The 19,728-nt window shown below is 58.5% G+C and overlaps 1 protein-coding gene across 1 annotated transcript; it reads left to right on the forward strand.

Annotated features, from left to right (window-relative positions):
* Positions 1-1,983: 1,983 nt before the first annotated feature.
* Positions 1,984-19,497, forward strand: IL2RB (interleukin 2 receptor subunit beta). The gene is made up of 10 exons (XM_090272482.1): positions 1,984-2,100; positions 4,771-4,891; positions 5,353-5,467; positions 6,265-6,346; positions 8,476-8,581; positions 10,014-10,162; positions 11,346-11,529; positions 12,072-12,168; positions 13,458-13,542; positions 16,534-19,497. Exons 2-10 carry the CDS (start codon positions 4,804-4,806, stop codon positions 17,305-17,307), a joined length of 1,680 nt encoding a protein of 559 aa, XP_090128608.1. The 5' UTR covers positions 1,984-2,100; positions 4,771-4,803; the 3' UTR covers positions 17,308-19,497.
* The last annotated feature ends 231 nt before the right edge of the window (positions 19,498-19,728 follow it).

The raw sequence follows: 19,728 nt of genomic DNA on the forward strand, positions 1-19,728 counted from the left end.
GGGAGGGCTTTCAGGCCTGGAAGGAAACAGAATCACTTCCACCCACAGTCCCCTGGCCAGACTCTGCCCATCCAACCGCAAGGGAGGCTGGAATATGGAGTCTAGCAGATGCCCAGCAGGGAGTGGGGACACATCACCACCTTCTCTCTGATGGGAGCGGTGCTGAGGTTCTCCAGGCTCAGACTTGCCCACCTGAGACGTTCAAGCCTGAACCCCTCAGCAAAAGCAAGACCCCTGGACCTCGGGTGGGATGATGAGTGTGAGGCTGCCCCCTTTCCCGTTTTAGTTCCCCTGTTCAAGAAGCCTCAGATGACCCTCTGCCACTGGGGCACCTGGCTGGTTAGAGACGCTTCCCTCCCCTCCCCTGGTCCTGCTGTGGCCTGTGTGCTGCTCATAAATGAAAGGCCTGCACCGGTCACCTCAGGCTCCTCTGTGCCTGGCTGGGCCGCTGGGACATCTTGGGTGCTCAGCAAATGTTTGCTGAATGAATGAAAGAAGGAAGGAAGGCAAGAGATAGAGGAGCAGGAAGAGCCTCAAGCAGTACACAAAGGGCAGGCCAAGGCCAAGGTCATTCCCATGGGCAGCACTGTTGGCAGAGGCTGTTTAACACAAGCCGGGTTCATGATTCTGGCTTCGCCCGGGAATGGATTGTGTTCTTTATTTGTGTTTTGAAGTTATAACTGAATTCATGTATTTTAAGGGCAGGAAATACATTTGTGTGGTACCGAAGGGTCTACAGTGAAAAATAGCCTCCCTACCCATTCCTCACCTGACTTTCTTTCCCAGGAGAGCCAGAGTTCCTGGTTTCTTGAGAAGCTTCCAGAAACATGCCTTGGCTAGTATTCTCATCTTTGTGATGGTTGTGTTATTACCGTCTCCTTTAGTCAGAAAGCCTTGCTGGGGGTGGAGGGGGGTGGGGTGGGGGAGGAGCTGGCCTTTACTGCAGCCTGGTCTCCACACACATACCCCACATATCGACAGACACACAGATGTGCCTGCAGGGGCTGTTAGCCCTTCACTCAGCTTCCAAGCAGCCTTGACTCAGGTCTCCCTGGCAGCTGGGCCTGCTCCTAGGGTCTTCCATTCCGTTTTCTTGCTTCTGGGGTCTGGTTCTCCCCCTTCCCCTCCTGCTTGCCTCATTCCTGTCTTTGAAAGTGACAGCCGCTAATAAGAAGGGCCGGTAAAATCAGGAGAAAGGGAGAGAGGGGAGCCGCTTTTTCAGGGTGCAGATGCCACGTTGCAGGGGTGCTGGGCCTGGCACACCTCACATCAATAAACATGCACTTTTCTAAAAAGGGGCCCGTAAGTTTTCATCCTTAAAAAAATCAAGAGGTCCCCGGTTCAAATCCAGGTGCTCCCTCCAAAAAACAAACAAACGAACAGACGAAAAAGCCCCGAGCTGACCTCCTTCCTCCTCCTCAAAAAGGAAGCCTGACTTGAGAGGAAGGTCCAATAAGGAGCCATCACGTGGTTCACAAAGCCCACAAAATAGCCACCTCTGAACATGAAGGTGAGTAAGGGGCTTCCTGGGAGGCCAAGAGGAAAAGGGGGTCTCGGAGAGCTGGGTGTGATACAAGGAGAGGCACTAGGGGGCAGCTCATGGGACTTGTTTGTGGGAGGCCTGGGCGTTCGTGGCGTCGTGTGTGACCGGATGGAGGTGTCAGAGCTTGAGGTGGCCTATGTGGGATGGGGTGGGGTGGCGTAGGAGGGAAAAGAAGGGTCTTTGCCCCCCTGGGCTCCTGTGAGCAGCAAGGTGTCTTTCTGAGGTGTGTGCGCGCTCGCTGCCGCAACACCCACGCCCCCCCGCCCCGCCCGCCCCCGGGAGGAGAGAGATCTTATCTGGCCCCTAGGTGCTCTGGAGTTTCACGCTTTCTCAGCAGCCCCGGCTCTCCTCCAGCCCTGCACCTCCACCCCTAGGCCTTGCCCCCTCCAGCCTTGACACAGGAAGTAGGCTGGCCTTAGGATTTCAGTCTGCTGCCCCTATCAGCCTGCTATTTGTGTCACCAGAGCCAGAGCCCAGCAGGGCCCCGGGGAGATGGCTGTGGTCTCAGCAGCAGAGAGAACCGGAGAGAGCGGGCCGCAGCCCCATGTCTCAGCCAGGTGATATGCGCCCCCTTGCCCTCACGCTGCCCCTGCCTGGTCCCCAGGTACCGGTAGCTCCCTCTTGGCTCCTGCCACCGTCCCAGGGTGGGGGCTGGAAGTCAAGGTCACGGGGTTGGGGCCCACACTGGGGGGCCCCCTGGTAAGGTGCTGCCAAGGAGGCTTGTGGGGCAAGGGGGAACACCTGGCTGTGAAGTGGGGGTGCTGGGAGGTCTCTGGGGTTCAAGTCTGGACTGGTCCCCTTACTTGACAGGTCCATAGTGTGCCCAGGCTCTACTGGGGAGTGGGGCTCCCTCTCTGGGGCTATCTGAAGGGCACATTCTCTCTCTTCTCCTAGGGACCGAGGCTGTGTTTGGAGCACTGTGGGAATGGGCTGCTGTGGGCAGAGCCATCCTTAAGGCCCCCTTCCCTCCCCAAAACAGGATCCCATGCCTGCTGGGGAGACGCCCCCCACGCAGGCCCCCGGAGTGAGCTCTGTGTGTGTGTGTGTGTGTGTGTGTGTGTGTGTGTGTGAGGGGCTCAGAGGGGACAAGGAAAAGAGGTGTCCGTCAAGTTCAGAGGTTGGGTGGGACTCATCCCTGGCTACTGTGCTCCTGCTTCACATCCTCTCCCTCTCCCCATGAACCCCTACACTCCTCAGTTTCTGCCCCTTGGAGCCTCTACTGCACCTGACCGGGTTCGAACCCCCAGCTCCACCAGCCTCCAGCCTGGGCGAGAGGCTTACTTACGTGTGTGTTGGTCTCCCCATCTGAGAAAAGGAGTCATAACAGAACCTCCTCAGAGGGTTGCTCTGAGGATTAGATGAGCTAATATCTGCAAAACGCTAACGGCAGTGCCGGGCACAGAGTGGGAGCTGAGCATTAGTCACCATCCTCCTCCTCCTCCTCACCGTCAGCATCTTCGCTAACTTGAAATCAGGTGACCTGGTTTGAGTCCAGCCCCTGGGCAGCTCTGCCCGTCAGTCTTGGTGCCCGTCAGAAAGGAGAGGGTGATACTCGCCTCTCAGGGGCTGTGGGGACCCAATGAGCCCTGCAGCCATGAAGGGCCTGCGCCCATGTGGGAGGCCCAGGGACACAGGAGCTTGGGACGCAGGTCTGCCTTGCCCTCCCTGAAGCTAGCACTCTTCCTTGCTCCGTGACCTTGAGCAGGTTCTTAAACCGAGACTCAGTTTCCTCTTCTGCCAGGTGGTGCAGCCTCAGAGATTGCTAGGAGCCGGCCCAGCCCCCTCCCAGCTGCCACACTCTGTGCTCTCGGGCTCTGTCCTGGTGTCTGTCCTGCTGGTCCTCCTCCTTTGAACCTTGTTGCACCCCCTGGCTAAAGTTGGCAGGGAAACTGTAGACAATGCTTCTCCTCCCGCCAGGGGCTGTGGTTTGGCTGTGACCTTCCTGCAGGCTGCACGCCTCCGGTCCTTTCCTGTACAGGGGGTGCCTGTTGGCTGGGGCTTGGACCCAGGTGACACCCTCCAGGGGATCCACAGCGCCTGTGCCCCAGCGTGGTGATGGAGTGACTAAGGAGAACAGGGGTGCTAGCGGGGGGCCCTTTTGCTGGGCTCTACACCCTTTGGGGTCTCAACCCTGTGCCCTGTGATATTTGGTGGGGGGTCCCAAGAAAGAGGCAACCAGTCCCACCCTGAGGAGCTCCCCCTTTGGTGGGGATGGTGGACCAACCATAGAGTCTCTAGACCCCTTCCCACATCAGGCCAGATGCTGCCCGCTGGCCTGTGCCCACATGGGCCTGACTCTCCAGGGCAGGGAGGTCATCGGCCTTACCTCTGGGGCCAGTGCCTGGGACAGGGGCTGGGCAGGGTAGAATGGCGTGAGAGAATGGGTTTGGGGACCGAGTGCGGACATTGGATCCCAGCTCTGCCTCTTCTGGGCACGTGACCTTGGACGGGTTAGTGACTTGCGGCCTTGGGTTCCTCACCTGTGTCAGGGGATGATACAAGCACCACCCAAACCCCCAGCTGCCGGGCAGATTAGGTGAGCCCGTGCACCAAAGCCCTAGGCAAGTGTGAGTGCCCAGCGTGCAGAGTAAGTACTGTGATGAGGTCATTAGTATGTGTTTATTGATCTTGTGAACCCCCTCAGTGGGCGGGAGGAGAGTCAGAGAAGTTCCTGGGCTCTGAGCAGTCTTCCCTGACTCAGATCCACATCGGCCTCTAACCAGCTGTGTGGCCTTGGGTAACCTGCTCTTCACCTCTGTGTGCCTCAGTTTCCTCATCTGAAAATGGGGATAACAAGAATATCTCCAACAGATACTCTTACTGCTTCATTTAAAGAGTTTAAAGCAGAGCCTGGCATATAGGAATGTCTTAACAAGTGGTTTTAGTGTGGTTAAGGGGGCAGCAGGGTAGAGAGGAGGTGGGCTCTACTCCTGCCTCTGTGCTGGCCTCACTAGGTGGACGTGAACCAATATTTTCCTTTCCCGGGCCTCAGTTTCTCCAATTTTGAACAAGCAGTTGGGCTTATTCAGGGAGCCCTTTTAGCACTGATGATGTGCGGGTCCCTGAATCTTGAAGGAAGGGAGTGAGCATGGGTGGGGCAGAGGGGCCAGCATGTGCAAAGGCCCCGGGGCAGGGCTGTGTTGTGTGGTGGAGAGCAGACCTGTACACCCTGAGAGGGGCAGGGGCAGGTGCTCACCTGTGCTCTCTCCATCTCTTCCTCCCTCCAGGGCTCCCTTCCCCAGCTTCCACCTGTGGATGTGATGGCGGCTCCAGCTCTGTCCTGGTGTCTGTCCCTTCTCGTCTTCCTCCTGCCCCTGCCCATCCCTCAGGCATCCACAGCAGTGAAAGGTGAGGATCCTGGCATCTGGACAGCTGTGCTTGTTTTTAGCAAGGAGGCCAAAGCCCTTCTAGAGCCCTCCCAGGACTCTGCCCCTTGGCTGGTCCATCATCAGGGGCAGGAGGCAGAGAGGAGGAAGGCGGGGGCAATGGGACCAGAGACCAGGCATCCACCTTCTCCCTTCACCTTTTGTCTGGCCCTCACTGCACCCATGCACCTCTCCAAGCCACAGAAAGTCACTGGCTTCTAATCCCTGTCCTGCCTCAGCCTGCCTGTGGGGACCTTGTCGCCTCTGGACTCAGTTTAGTCCTCTCTGAAATGGGCCACTCGCCCCTTCTCTGCCCATAGGGGTGGGTCTTACCACCTCATTTGGTAGGCTGAGGGTGCCAGGAGCAGGGATGGGAGGTGGGCCCTGAAGGGAAGGGCAGCGGGCACCTTGCAGCCAGCCGCTCACACCTGGTCTCGCTAGCAGACACTTCCACGCTCACGTGCTTCTACAACTCGAGAGCCAACATCTCCTGTGTCTGGAACTGGGATGGGGGCCCACAGGACACCTCCTGCCGCATCCACGCCCGGCCTAGCATGCGGTGAGTGAGGGGCTGGTGGCCAAACTGCGGAGCTCGGGACAGTGGCATCTTACCGTCACTGCCGCGGAGGCTGCTGGTCCCAGCTCTCAGACTCCAAGGCGTCTTCACTTTGAGAATCTTGGGTAAACGGCAGCCACAGACGCTTGGTATCACAGGAATCTGGAAAATCCAGGAGTCAGATATTTAGACTCCTGGAACCTGGGTGGGAGTAGGGGGTGGGGGTCCAGGCTGGAGACAAGCTGGACAGGGGACACCAGGGATGTGGGGCTTTGAGCTGGCTGTGCCAAGACTGGACTTGACTTGAGAGGCGAAGGGGGAAAAAAGGAGGGTCCCAAAGCTTTGTGAGTCACCTGGGGTTTTGAGAGACCCCTATGGCGACTGTGAGGACAGGGGACTTGGCAGTGGTTGGGGAGCTTGGGGGAGTAGGTGGGAGCTGATGGGGGCAGTGCGGTGATGTAGACTTCCTGGTGACAGCAGCCAAGGCTCCCATGGATGGTGACTCCATGAGGCTCCCAAGGCCCAATCCAGCCACATGGGAAGACTTGGCAGGGCGTTGGGTGCAGAGGCCAGGTGTCCTCGTTTGTTTCTAGAAGATTCACTCCGGCTGCTGTGGGCCAGGCCAGGTGGGGAGAGCAGAGGGCTCGCCATGGGAGGTAGAGCAGATCGGGGACCTGGCACCCTGGAGGCTGGCATAGAGCGTCCGCACAGACTGGCCTCATTGCATGGGGGACCGTCCCAAGGGCCCTTACTGGGGTCCCTTCTTTTCTTCTAAGTTGTTTTTTTTTTTTCCTTGAAAGCCCCTGGAACGAATCCTGTGAGCTGCTCCCAGTGGTGCAGGGATCCTGGGCCTGCAACCTGATCCTTGGAGAAGACCCTGAGGTGAGAGGCCAGGGGGAGGGTGGGTACCAAGGGGAGTCCTTCCAGAGAGGACCTGGGCCAGCCCAGTGGCCAGCAAGCTGCTGCCGATCAGGCTGCCCGGGGCTGGGGGGCAGAAGGAAGGAGGGCAGCGACCCAAGGCCAGACCACCGGCCTGCCTTGGGGGTGACGGACCCATGGTACACAGGCTCACATCCACTCCGTTCCAGCTGTCTCCCAGGCTCGTGGGTCCTCAGACACTCCTGCACCCCTCATCGAGTGGGGCAAGCACCCCAGTAGTAATAATAATAACCCCATACCTGACTCTTCCCGAGGCCTTATCAAGTGCGGGGGGTGTGAGGTCAGGAATGTGGATTCTGGAGCTGAACAGTCTGGATCCCAACCCCGGCTCTGCTGTACACCAGCTAAGTGACGCTGGGTGGCTTCTGTAGAATGGGAGTGATCGTGGCACCTCCTGTCAGGTCGATCTGGGTGTTACAGCACTTGGGATGCCACCAGAGTAGAGCATGCCACTGACAGGATCGTCACTGGATCCCTAGGACCCTGGTGGGCACCGACACTGTCCCCTTCTTAACTAATGAGGAAACTGAGGCTCAGAGGGGTGCGATCCCTGCCCGAGGTCACACTGACAGAGAGTGGCAGAACTCTAGCCCAGACCTTTCACCACGGTGCTAGGCTGCCTCTTGAAGGGCACATGGGTGTGACCATGTCATAGAGCAACAAATCCTTGTCTGGCAGCCCTCCTTGTCGGTTTTTTTTCAGGAGGGGGGGTGCACCAGGGTCGCCCAGACCACATTTTGCAAATATGATTAGGTTATATGCCCTCTTAAGGGTCAGGAGAGCAGGGAGACAGGCCTGCACAGCGTAGCCGATAAAGGCCCAGCCTCTGGGACCATAATGCTGTGCCTGTCCCCGTGAGCTCTGCAGGCCCTGGTCCTGTCTGGCCGTGTGACTCTCCTAACTGTGTGACCCTAGGCAGGTCACCAGGCCTCTCTGTGCTTCCGTCTCCTCAGCTGTAGGACGAGGATGTGAGGGTGCCTGCCTCACAGGGTGCTGGAGCCTAAAAGGGGACCTGCAGAGGCAAAGCCTTAGAAGGGTGCCTGCCACGGAGTACTCAACAGAACGTATCATTGGCAGCTTTGCAACATCAACAGTAATGATAATACTGATAATATTGTTTATTATCTGGGAAAATCTGGTCCCCGTAGAAGCTGGAAGAAGGCTAGAGCAGGATCCTTGGGGTACAGAGGGAGGAACCATTCCCAGCTCCGGGAACTCTGATGATGGGTTTCAAGATTTGCTCACAGTGGCTCGCGCAGCAGGTCAGAGGGACTGTGCCCTGGGTCCTGGCGGTGAAGACAGCACCCCGGGCCCAGGGCACAGACCCTGACCGTGCCTGCACTAGGCCCGGCTTCTGCAAGAAGCTGCCCGCTTGGCCGCCCTCGGTCAGGCGTGATGGGCCAGGGCTGCAGTCTCGGTGGCACGGTGGACACAGAGCCTGGGGTTGAATCTGGGTTCCCCTGCAGATGCGTGACATCGGGCAAGTCCCTTAGCCTACCTGAGCCTCAGGTTTCTCACCTGCAGGTTGGGCAGGGACTGCTGTGTGAATCAGCCAGAGAAGTGCCTGCCCACAGATGCTTAGCACCACCTGGCCACTTCCTTCCAGAAAAGTCGGGAGGTGGGGTGGGGTCAGGGGAAGACAAGGGGAGGGGAGGCTTTCAGGCTCAAAGCTTTACACGGGTGCAGTGCCAGCCCTGCACCTTCCCGGGGACTCGTCCGGCTTGCATACCTCTGTGACGGGGAACTCCCTCCCTCCCAAAGCAGCTCACTTCACTTTAGATCAGGGGTTGACAAAGGACTGGGGTGCATGGGCCAAAACCAGCCTGCTGTCTGCTTTTGTAAATAAAGTTTTATTGGCACAAAGCCACGCCCGTTCTCTTACAAGCTGTCTAGGACAGAGTTGAGTAGTTGTAACGGAGACCATGGGACCTGCCAAGTCAAAAATGTTTACAGAAGAAGTGTGCCAACCCCACCCTTAGACGGCGTGGGTGGGTGGTGGGGCTCCCCCTGCCCTGCCCCAGGGCCTCCCCTCCCCGCTCTGCTGTAGCAGCAACATCTCTGCCCCCTTCCAGGGTCAGAGACTGACTTCCGCAGACACCGTCCACATGAGCGTGATGTGCCGCCGAGGGCAGGGGTGGGCAGTGGTGATGGCCCAGGAGTTTGAGCCCTTTAAGAACCGTGAGTGAGGACTCCAGGGTGGGGTGGGTGTGGGCTCGGGTGTGGTGGGGGTGGGCCCCTCCTTCCCTGTCTGTTCTCTGGGATTGCCCTGGTCTGGTCTCTCTCCATTTTCTTTCACACCCGTATCTGGCAAGTTCACTGCTCGCTGCCCTCGGGATGAAGTCCCAGCTCTTTGCCCTGATGTTCAAGGCCACTCGGGAAGCCACCTGGCTTTCCCCTCCACACCCAAAGGCCAGCTCTTTGAACTCGACTTGCCCACCATGCCTCTGAGTCCTCACACAGGCTGGTCCCACGGTCTAAAAGGCTCTTCCCACCTGGAAGATTCCCACTCACCCTTCAAGTCTCAGTGAAGAGTCACCTTTTCCAGGAGGCCTTCCCAGACTCTAGCTTTTGTACCTCCTCTCTCAGGGTGTTTATGTCCTGGGCCATTGCTGTCTGACTACAGACCTGTCTGCCTCACTGGGCTGTGAGCTCCCTGAGGGCAGAGTGTCTGCCATCCCCGACTCTAAGCTGAGTACTCAGCACCAGGTCCAATCCGGGTGGCGCTCTGGGAAGGTTTGCTGGATGACTGAGCGCCTGGCCCCACCCTCAGCCCTTCCCGGCTCCCGCCAGACCTTGGAGACCATCTCTAGGGAAGAGGTGGGGCAGAGGGTGAGATCTAGCTAGTCTAGCTAGGCAGGGATCTAAAGGCAGCCCTGCCTTAAGTGAGTGTGATCCGCCCCGGGGGATCATTGAACATGTCTGAGCTCAGGTTCCTCATCTGTAAAAGGGGATAATCAGTTACCTGCTGCCCACAATTGTTATAAGGAGCCCGTAAGCCAAGATTCAGAAACTGCTTCAAACATACACGCTCAACAAACATTCGTTTATTGTTGTTTGTGGAGTTCTACAAAGTCTCAGAATTATAAAACTTCGATCAATTTCACTGCAGAGTCACAAAATCTTGTAATCATTTTAGACTAATGAAGTTAAATTAAATTGAACGAGATGATTCATTTAAAACTCTTAGATCATTTCTGAGGGCAGAAAAAGGCTGTCCTGGTTTATTCATTCAGCAGATATTTCATTAAGTGCCTATCACGTGCCAGGTAATGTTCCAGGTACCAAGAACACACGAGAGAACAGAGTCCCTGCCCTCAGTGAGTTCACAGTCTGGGGAGGGAGACAGGACGTAAATGAAGAACCCCAAATGGGGATTTGATGTGTCAGGTGGTGATAGTGCTAGGAAGAGAAATGAAACAGGTGAGGGGAACAGAAAGCGATGGGTGGCTCGGGAAGGCTTCTCTGAATAGGTGACATTTGTGTGGGGACCTGAGGATGTCGAGGGGAAGGGCGTGCCAGGAGGGAGGAGCAGCAGGTGCGAAGGTGGAGGTGGGAGCACATCTAGGCTTCATCCCCAAGGCTTCCTCCCCCTCCTGTCTCCCCACTCCAGTTCGCCTGATGGCACCTAACTCCCTCCGAGTCACCCATGTAGAGACCCGCAGGTGCAACATAACCTGGATCATCAACCAGTCCTCCCACTACATTGAAAAATGCTTGGAGTTTGAGGTCCGGACCACGTCCCAAGGCCACAGCTGGGAGGTGAGTACAGGGCCCAGTGCAACCTGCCCCGATTCCCCCTTCCTGTGCTGGTCACCCTGTCTCAGCAAAGGCACAGCAGCCCCCGGGCAGCCCCTGCCACTACCCTGTACTGCCTGCTCCTGCATCCCCCTCCCTCTGTGTGAACCCTGACAATCCCGGGGTTCCAGCTGGTGGCGGATTCCAAGCTGACACCAGGCAAGATTTGCATAGCCAAGAGAGAGGTGACTTCCTTCTCTGTGAGAGTTCAGAGGCCCGGATGCTACTACCTCTTCACTCTCCAAATTCAATGTGGCCGAGGTCCACAGGGGCCTGTCCTTACTCTTTATTCACTCACTCAGTCATTCAACAATCATTTACTGAAGACCCACAATGTGTTGAATGCTGGGGAGAGGATGGAGGGCCAGAATGACAATCTTCCTGCTCTCAGGAAACTTACATGTATGCGCGTGTGGGGTGGGGAGGCAGACAGTCAGCAAACACAGAAACAGAAGACTGCAGGATATTGATAAAAGTTATCAAGAAAATGAAATGGGTCAGCACTTCTTAGAGGGACTGGGACAGGCTACTTCCCGGGACAGGTTACCAGGGGTGGCTGCTCTGAGATCTGAGGGTCAGGAAGGAGCTAGCCTTACGAAGATCTGGGGAGGGTTTCCCAAAGAGAGGAAGCAGTCGCTGCAAAGGCAAAGCACTGCCTGGGTGTGTACAGGGGGGCGGGTGGAGAGCAGGGACCAGAGGATGCAGAGGTGGGAGCGGCACGTGGGAAAATCCCTCTCTCTGCTGGTGGTGCGGAGAACACACTGCAGTGAGCGCACTGGAAGCAGGGAGACCAGCCTCAGGCCTGAGAGGTGGTGGGAGCTCAGGCCTGGAGCAGGGAAGCGAGGAGAGAAGGGGAAGGGTCCAGAGGAGGTCCCAGAGGTGGAGCCAGGGGCTGGAGGTGGAGCCAGTTGATTGGCAGGTGGCTTTGGATGGAGGGGATGAGTGAGAGGGAGGGGTTTAGGATGACCCTGGGGTTTGGGCCCCAGCAACTGGGTAGTCAGGGAGCCTTTTGGGGAGGCTGGGGTGGGTGGGGGGAGGAGGGTGGCTGGAAGGGAGAAAGGAAGGCGCTGCTTTGCTCAGCCTCCTGGTCAGCCTTGCCGTGGGAGGTGGGGCGGGCAAGGCACTGACAGGCCTGTCTCTGCCCCAGGAGGCCTCCCTGCTGCCCATCAGGCAGAACCAGCAGTGGATCTGCCTGGAGTCCCTCGCCCCGGGCAGCCAGTATGAGCTTCAGGTGCGGGTCAGGGCCCAGCCGCAGGTCAGGGACGGCGGATGCAGCAACTCTGTGTGGAGCCCCTGGAGCCAGACCTTGGCCTTCAGGACGAAGCCTGAAGGTGAGACGGGGCTGGACAGGCAGGGCCGCTGGGTGTGGCTCCGGGGGCAGCCCAGGGGCGGGCTGGGGCCACAGTGCTTACCTGCCTTCATCATTAGCTCACTTGACATGACCCTGCAGGGTGGGCATCGGGGGCATAACTGTGCTCATTTTACAGATGAGAACAGGGATGCAGTGAGGGGATGGGGCTGCCCACAGCCTTGTGAGTCACTGCGGAGGCCTGCCAGGCTCTTGTCACTTTCCCCATCCCGAAGCCTCACACTCCTGGCGTCTGCCCAGGGTGGAGATGGGCTGCTTTCACCTCTCGGCCTCAGTTGCCTCATCTGTAAAGTGGGTACCATGATACCGAGGCAGGACTGCTGTGATGAAGGCATGTGATGCCCCTTGCTGACCTGGCACACGGCAGCTTGGCTGGGATAGCCTGGGGTCAGAGGTCAGCCTGCCCCTCAGCACAGGTTGGGGGTGGGGGATGCTGGACTGATCTGGGTGAGTCAGGGCACTTCTCTAACCCCTCTCCCTGCTTCTCCTCCCACCCGTGGGCAGCCCCTTCGTGGGGCCATGTCTTCGTGGGCCTCAGCGGTGCCTTCGGCTTCATCATCTTAGTCTACCTGTTGGCCAACTGCCGGTACCTCGGGCCGTGGTAAGAGCGCTTGCCTCCTGTCCGTCCTGTGTGCTCCCGCCTGACACACACACCTCTCACCAAGTCAGGTGCTGGGCTGAGCCTCCTGCTAGGACACACCAGTGCTCCCTCTGCCCTCCCAGCAGTCTGCCCTGCCTGACACTTGGCCTCTCACTGTGATCCATCCCCAAGGTGGAACCGAATGATCACAGCCCGATGGGCATGGGGGAGGGAGAGGTGTAGGTGGGGGCCTGCCCGGAGCAATACTCCCAGGAGTCAAGTGTGTGTGCCCATGTGCATGTGTGTGCGCATGCTAGCTGTTGTGTGTGCAGGCCCTCATGGCTCTGCCAGGCACGGTGCTGAGTGCTGGCGACACAAGGGCTGGCCCTATGCACGTGGTCCTGTATTCCTGGAGGGAAGGCTAATGATGCTTACTAGCCAAACACATATACAAGGCCTCGCCGTGATGGGGATGGGGAAGGAAGGTGCTGGGGGTATTGCTAGCAGACTACAGGGAGAGGAACCTCAGCTGAGGGGGAGCTGGGGGACCTTCCCCGAGGAAGTAATGATTCCTTTTCAATCTGAAGGAGAAGCTAACCGTCAGTGGGGTGGAGGGGTGATGGGGAGAGCAGGGAAAACAGCATGTGCAAAGGCCCTGGGTGGGAGGGAGGGAGAAACCTTTCAGAAACTGAGAGCGCAGGGGGATGGTTGTGGCTGGAGACCAGAAGGGGGTGGGGGAGGGGGCTGACCTGGGCTGGGGCATGCAGCCACGCTTTCTGGGATTTTGAGGTAATGACATTCCAACACTGACACTGGAGCCCTCAGATGGGAATTCGGCCCCCGCTCCTCTCCCCACACCAGGTGCCCTTGGGCCGTGCACAACCTGAACCGCCGTCCATGGCAGCCCTGACCAGGAGGCCACGGTCTGGCCTGTGTCCTCATGGCCTCCTCCTGGCTCCCTCTGCCCCAGCCACGTCTGTCCTGGACTGTGCTGGCTCCTGTGGTCCCCACGCCACATTTTTCTCTTCTGCAGCACTCTGTGTCCACGGGTGAACGGTGACGTGGCCCACCGCTTTGTGTCTGTCTCCCCAGGAGAATGTCAGCTCCGTGAGAGCGGGGCCTTCTCTGCCGGCCAGTCTTCTGTCCCAGCACCCAGCACAACACCCTCTCTTACAGTCAATATTGACCAAATAAACGATCGAATGTCCCGTGGCCCTGTGCCCTGCCCCCGGAGCGGTGGGCTGAGGGCAGGACCCCGTGGCCCCCTCCCCCTCTCACGCTCTTCCTCTCCCTCCCTCTCCCCTGTGCAGGTTGAAGAAGGTTCTGAAGTGTCACATCCCAGACCCCTCCGAGTTCTTTCTGCAGTTGAGCTCAGAGCACGGAGGAGATTTCCAGGTAGGGGTCCGGTGGTGGAGGGCAGAAGTGGGCGGCCGAGTCGGCAGCTAGCACGGGCCGGCCAGCACGTGCGCAGTGGGGCCAGGAGGTGCGGACGTGGGGCCGGAGTAGTGGATTTTGTGCTGGGTGGGAGCAGCCAGCTGCTGAAGGGAGCAGCCTCGGGTGGGCGTGGGTCCCTTCCCCCGGCTCCGGCACCAGCCTTCCCAGGCGCAATGGCACCTCCTGCTTGAGCCAGACTGCCTGGTTCCAGTCCTGGCTTGTTGGCTGTGTGACCTCGGGCAAGTTAGAGAACAGCCCTGTGCCTCAGGTTCGTCACCTGTAAAACGGGGGGAAACATAGTGTTACTATGCATACGGCCCCCAGAACGTTGCCTGGCCTGCAGCCAGCGCTCAAGCAGCCCTCACTGGAATTACTGTCACCCATCTGTTGACTGAGCAGGTCTGGGCAAGCGGAGCATGGGCTGGAATGCAGCCCCACCCCCACCTCCCCAGACCAGGCGCCCTTGGGCAGGGCACACCCCAAGGGAACTCCCATCCGTGACAGCCCTGGCCAGGAGGCCCGCAATCTGGCCTCTCTCCTATCTCCCTCCTCCTGGCTCACTCTGCTCTGTGGGGTGCAAGTCCTCCTCGTGCCACAGAGCGCAGACCTGCTCTGCAGAGGTCACGCTACCTCTGCCCCTGCAAAGAAAGGGGTGGGTGGGCTCCATCGCTTCTCACCGATGCTCCCAGGTCCTCTAGTCACTTCTAGTCACAAGAAAGAGATTCATTTGAACTGAGCTGGCCCACATGCAGGAACACTAAACGCAGCTCAAAGTTGTCCTCTCCCCTCCCCCAGCCCACACCCACTTCAGGAAGGAAGCTTCGAGGGGCAAGAGGGATGTGGTGGGCTGCCTGTACCACCCCACCCACCCCCACCTCAGGCTCCATAGCGCTGGTGGGGAGGGGAGGAGGTGGGGGTGGAAGGGGCTCTGGAGGAGTGCTGGGGGGCTGGAAGGCTGTCCTGGACCGGAGCTGTCATGAGCTGGCTTTGGTGTTTTCTATCAGGGCTGGTCAGGGCCCCTTCTGGAATTTTTTTGAAAACTCAGCCCTAAAGGTAGTGAGCTTCCCACCAACAAAAGTATGCAAGAAAGCCTGACCACGTGTCGAAACATGGCCAAAGGGACTCCTACATTGGACCCGGTTGGCATCTGCACTAGAGGCATTCCCGGTGCTCTTCCAGCTTGAAGTCTTTCTGAGTCTACAGGCCTTGGCATTTTGAGGTGAAAGTGGGGTCCTTCCTCGAGAGCAGCAGACCACTCCATCTTCCCATGAGGTCACCCCCAGTTAGAGACACCTGCCCCAGGCCTAGCGTGTGGAGGAGTCCCTGGGGATGCACCATGTGGCTGGGGGTTGGGGCTGGTCAAGAGGGACACCCCTCATCCTCTGCGTCTGAGGGAGCGGCCTGTCCTCTTTCTCTCTCTGTCCCAGGACCCCCAGCTGCAAGGCCACAGGCCCACTGTCCTGTCTGTGGGGCATGGGGGTGCACGAAGGAGGATACATTTCCCCTTGAGCCCCCCATGCGGCTTTCAGGGCACTTTGGGCGGAGGCCCAGGCCCAGGAAGTGGCTGACCACACAGCTCGGGGGGCAGCCAGGGAGGCCTGGCGCGCCAGCACCGGCCACAGGCCGCGCCTCTCCTCGGGCGGCACGCGCAGCGCTGCTGCCTGGCTCTGCCCCCTCCGCAGCCTCTGCGGACCCCGCCCGACCTGTGCTCTTTCCCTCCCTCCTAGTTGGCGGCCCTACCTTGCCTTCCTCAGTTTGCCCTAGGGTCTCTCTTTCTTGGATTTTTCTCCTGTAACACGAACTCCTGGTTGTGGGGAGGGGGTAGATTTTGTTGTGTGGTGTGTGCATGTGTGTGCACGTGTGTGCACATGTGCACATATATGTACAGGGCTATATGCACATGCATGTGTCCACGCATCTGTATAACAGCCAGCACAGCTCCAGAAACTCGCTCTGGAGAGGGAGAGCTGGGGCATTTCTCTACCGGTCCCTGAATTCATCTGAAATATATTAATTGGTCCCCAAGGCCCTGTGCTGGGCACCGGGATGCAGGGGGGAGCCCGTCAGACCCTGGGCTCTGGGAGCTGCTGAGAGCTCCCAGGACAGAGAGATGTTGGGGTTCTCAAATGCACCACCCTGGGGCGTCTACTCCCCCACATCTCTGCTGCGTAGCCTGCCTCGTACCCTGCGCCAGCTGCTTCCACCTTCATTTTCTTGCTTGACATTCCCTGCAGGTCCATGCACAGGGAGGCAGCTAACTGCTATGCCGTTGAGGCTGAGAGAGGCAGGGACCTGCCCAGGGTCACACCGCTAGTGAGAGCCAGGGCTCTGGATTCTGAAGCAGCTGAGAAGTTCTCTGATGGGTGCTTTCCTCTCTCTGTGGAAGGGGCTGGGGGACTCAGGGCACTGGAAGGGAGACGCAAATGAGGGGACTATTAACTCACCACCAGAGGTGTTTCCATGGCAACGTGGGGGGGGGGGCCTGGGCCCAGCCCTGCTGTGTGATCGGTCCAGGGCACATCTGTAAAGTGAACAAGATGTGCTCTCGGGCCCCTTCTGCCTCGGCATTGGTTGGTCGATTCACATACTCACGCTAGTCCCCACCAGACACGGATATTTCACCCTTTGCTGCATCCTCGGTACCTAGAGCAGCACCAGGCTTATAGTAGGTGCTCAGTAAGCAGTCACTCGCTGAGTTAACACCTTCCCTGGCACCTGCAGTGAGCCAGGAAGGCCTGTGCAGGGGCTAGGAAGTAGGCACCTCCTTGGGCTGACCCAGAGGGCTCCCCAAGCAGTGGGCAGGTAGGTGGAGTCTAAGGGGACAGCCAGGGAGGGCTTCCCTGAGGGGGCAGCCTTGAGTGGCTTTGCCGCCAGAGGAGGAATCAGGAGTTGTTGCTGAGAATCTGGAGGAGGCATCCCACTTAACCCCTGCACCGGTCTGTCTCCTGGCAGAAGTGGCTGTCTTCGCCCTTCCCCTCGTCCTCCTTCAGCCCCAGCGGCCCGGCACCCGAGATCTCCCTGCTGGAGGTGCTGGATAGGGAGGCCAAGGCCACGCAGCTGCTCCTGGCGCAGCAGGACAAGGCGCCCTCGCCCTCCCTGGAGACCAGCAGCCACTCACTGACCAGCTGCTTCACCAACCAAGGCTACTTCTTCTTCCACCTCCCGGATGCCCTGGAGATTGAGGCTTGCCAGGTGTATTTCACCTATGACCCCTATGCTGAGGAGCCCGATGAGGGTGGGCCTGGAGTGCCCGAGGGGTCTCTCCTCCCACCCTTGCCACCTCTGCCAGGGGAGGAAGATGCCTACTGCACCTTCCCCACCAGGGATGACCTGCTGCTCTTCTCCCCTACTCTCCTCGGTGGTCCCAGCGCCCCAAACACTGCCCTGGGGGGCACTGGAGCTGGTGAAGAGAGGCTGCCCCCCTCTCCACATGAGGGAGTCCCCAAAGACTGGGCCCCCCAGCTCCTGGAGCCTCCTACCCCAGGAAATCCACCAGGAGCTTCTGACCCGGTGGATTTCCAGACACCCCTGGAGATTGCACCGGGAGAGGCAGGGGAGGAGGGCCCTGGCCCCGGCCCCAGCCTTGGGGAGGGGGCCAGCTTCCCCTGGGCCACTCGTCTGGGGCAGTGCCAGGTCAGGGCCCCCACCTCCTGCCTGCCCCTGAACACTGATGCCTACCTGTCCCTCCAAGAGCTCCAGGACCAGGACCCAGCTTACTTGGTGTAGACAGACGGCCAGTGGTGGGGCAGGTGGCTGCCCACCGTTGCTGCAGGCCCACCTGGGGACTCTGTCTTCAGGGCTTGTCCTCTGCCAAGATACTTGCTGCCCAGATGGCCCCCACCGGGCCCTGCACACTCAGCTGTTCACTTCCAAGCCTCACTTGCTGCTCGCTGGTCCTACTTACCGCCCCAGCCAGGAACTGCAGGGGGAGGGCTGCTTGGGTCCCCCCGCCATCAATCATGGGAACCATGAGTTTTGCCACTGAAGCAATGCTCCTCTCCAGCCTGCAGCTGTTCCTCGAGGGGAGTTCTCGTGGCTCTCCGGGGGGTTGCACCCCGGCCTCCTTACTGGGCTTCCTGCCCAGTCTCACCCTCTCTCAGCCCCTCACCCACCCTCCATGGGGCAGCCGGAGCCCTCTTTCCAAAACGCAAATGTGGCCATGCCATCCTTGTTTAAAACTGCGTGACTCCTCACTGACCTCAGCCCTACTTCTTGGCCTGGCCCTTGCCCCTCCAGCATCCCGCTGGGTCATTCCCTCCTGAGCCTCTTGGAGCTCCCGCATGCCCCCCACACCTTTGCACATGCCATTCTCTGTGCCTGGGGTGCCCTCTCCTTTCCCACCCGGGTGACAAACTGCCCTCATCCTTCAGGTGTGTCGGTTCAGTTTCCCCTGGAGGGAGACACTCCAAGGGAAGGGACAAGTGCAGGAGGGACAAATTCTGAGGGTCATAGGGTGGCTGGGCAAAGAGGCCCTGTCACTTCCCTCTGGAATCTCTCATGATTCCAAAAAGTTTGGCTACGGCATCTCTAATGCTATGGCCCCAGTATGGACACAAATCCCCCAACAAAGCGGACCCTGGCTGGATCCTTCTGCAACGGCTCCATAGAGTCATCAGGCACGCTGCTGGAAGGAACCCCTCCCAGTGTCACAGAGAGCCCGGTCCTGGGCCCCTCCGACCCACCCTCCACTGCGGGGCTCTCTTCAGAAGCCCAGGGGCTGGCACACCTCCAGAAGGACAGCTCCGTTCACTGCCCTTTGCACAGTGCACTTGGCGCCCCATTGTGTTCCCCGGATGAATGAATGAACTGTCTGGTACCACCTTGGCTGGGCTTCCTTCACCCGGCTGCCTTCTCACAGGGGGCACCGTCCACCTCGGAGAGCACGCGGCCACCTTGACCATTCTGAGGTCAGGACTCAGAGAGCTGAAGCCCCATGCTCACTAGTGTCCAGCATGCCTGCGGCAGCAACGAGCTCATCCCCTTACTTGGAAGTCCTCCCCCTCTGACTTCCTTTTCAGGGCTCCCCATCACCCCTCCACGTCTTTTCCCTCCGCCCCTGGCACTGATCACACCTGTGACGTCTGTCACAACGACCTTCCTTGACCAGGAGACTTGGGAAGGCTGAGCTGGGAGAGTAAAGTGCCTGTATTTATAGGCCCTGCTTGCAGCTGATGGGGCACTTGACACAGGCCGGCAACCCAGGAGGGGGTTTAGAACAGAAGCTCTGTCCGATCTGGGAGGCCAGGCCTGCACTGGCCAATGGGATCTCTCTCTGTCTTGGGCCTTTGAGCTCCAGGAAGGAGGGAGGCCCCTGGAAGCAGGTGCAGGAGGAGAAGGCCCCGGGAAAGGCAAGAAAGAAGTTGAGCCTCAACTCCTGATACCAGGACTCCTGCTGCTGAGAGGGCTACTGGCCCTTCCCTCGGGATTCCTGTTTCCCTTACGTCCAAAGTAACCCTTTCCCAAGGTTGCCCAAGCCTTGAGCTCCTACCACGGAATAGCTTAACCACCCTGCAGCGTCTCTCCCCACCTCCGGCTGTAGGATGCCACGTGTTCCCGGCCCCCCGAGCTTCTCCGTCTGGCCCAAGTGCCAGACCCCAGCTCCGTGCCCAGGCCTGTGCTGTGTGTCCCGGGATAAACCAGGAAACCCCGCTGCAGGTCACGTGGCAGAGTCCTTGGGAGGGTTACATTTTCAAGCCTTGGTCGTATTGTGTTATATATATTTTTCAATGATCTGTGTGTACGATCTTTGTTTTTGTTTACTTCACATTTTTCTTTAAGTCAATTCACTGTTTTGGTTAAGTACTTTTAGTTAAAAGAAAATCTTTATATTGCTTCTGTAAACAGAAAGCTGATATTTACTATAAATAAAAGGTAAATGTAAAAAAGTAAATACAAATAAAATGTTTTAATTCATTGCCTGCTGGAATTCTGCTCTGTCTCTTAGTGTAAAGGGAAGGTTACCAAGTGTTGGTGAAGCTGTTGAAGACATGCTAGCACTGAACAGAGACTCCCTGCTTGAGGAAAAGCACAAGCATCGTAAAGGAAATATCTTTTTCACTAATGGGAGTCAGGTTTATCTTATTCTGTACCCAGGCATCAGCTGATAAGGTCCCGTGGGAAAATAGTGCACTTGACTGCTAGGAATCT

This window comes from Furipterus horrens, unplaced genomic scaffold (genome assembly GCF_987537825.1).
Source record: "Furipterus horrens unplaced genomic scaffold, mFurHor1.1.pri manual_scaffold_4, whole genome shotgun sequence".
NCBI lineage: Eukaryota > Metazoa > Chordata > Mammalia > Chiroptera > Furipteridae > Furipterus > Furipterus horrens.

Excerpts from the sequence above, each read along its gene's own strand:
- IL2RB (XM_090272482.1), top strand. The coding sequence starts at position 4,804 with ATGGCGGCTCCAGCTCTGTCCTGGTGTCTGTCCCTTCTCGTCTTCCTC. Across the intron at positions 5,468-6,264 it reads CACGCCCGGCCTAGCATGCG|CCCCTGGAACGAATCCTGTG; the intron begins GTGAGTGAGGGG and ends TTTCCTTGAAAG. Across the intron at positions 8,582-10,013 it reads GTTTGAGCCCTTTAAGAACC|TTCGCCTGATGGCACCTAAC; the intron begins GTGAGTGAGGAC and ends TCCCCACTCCAG.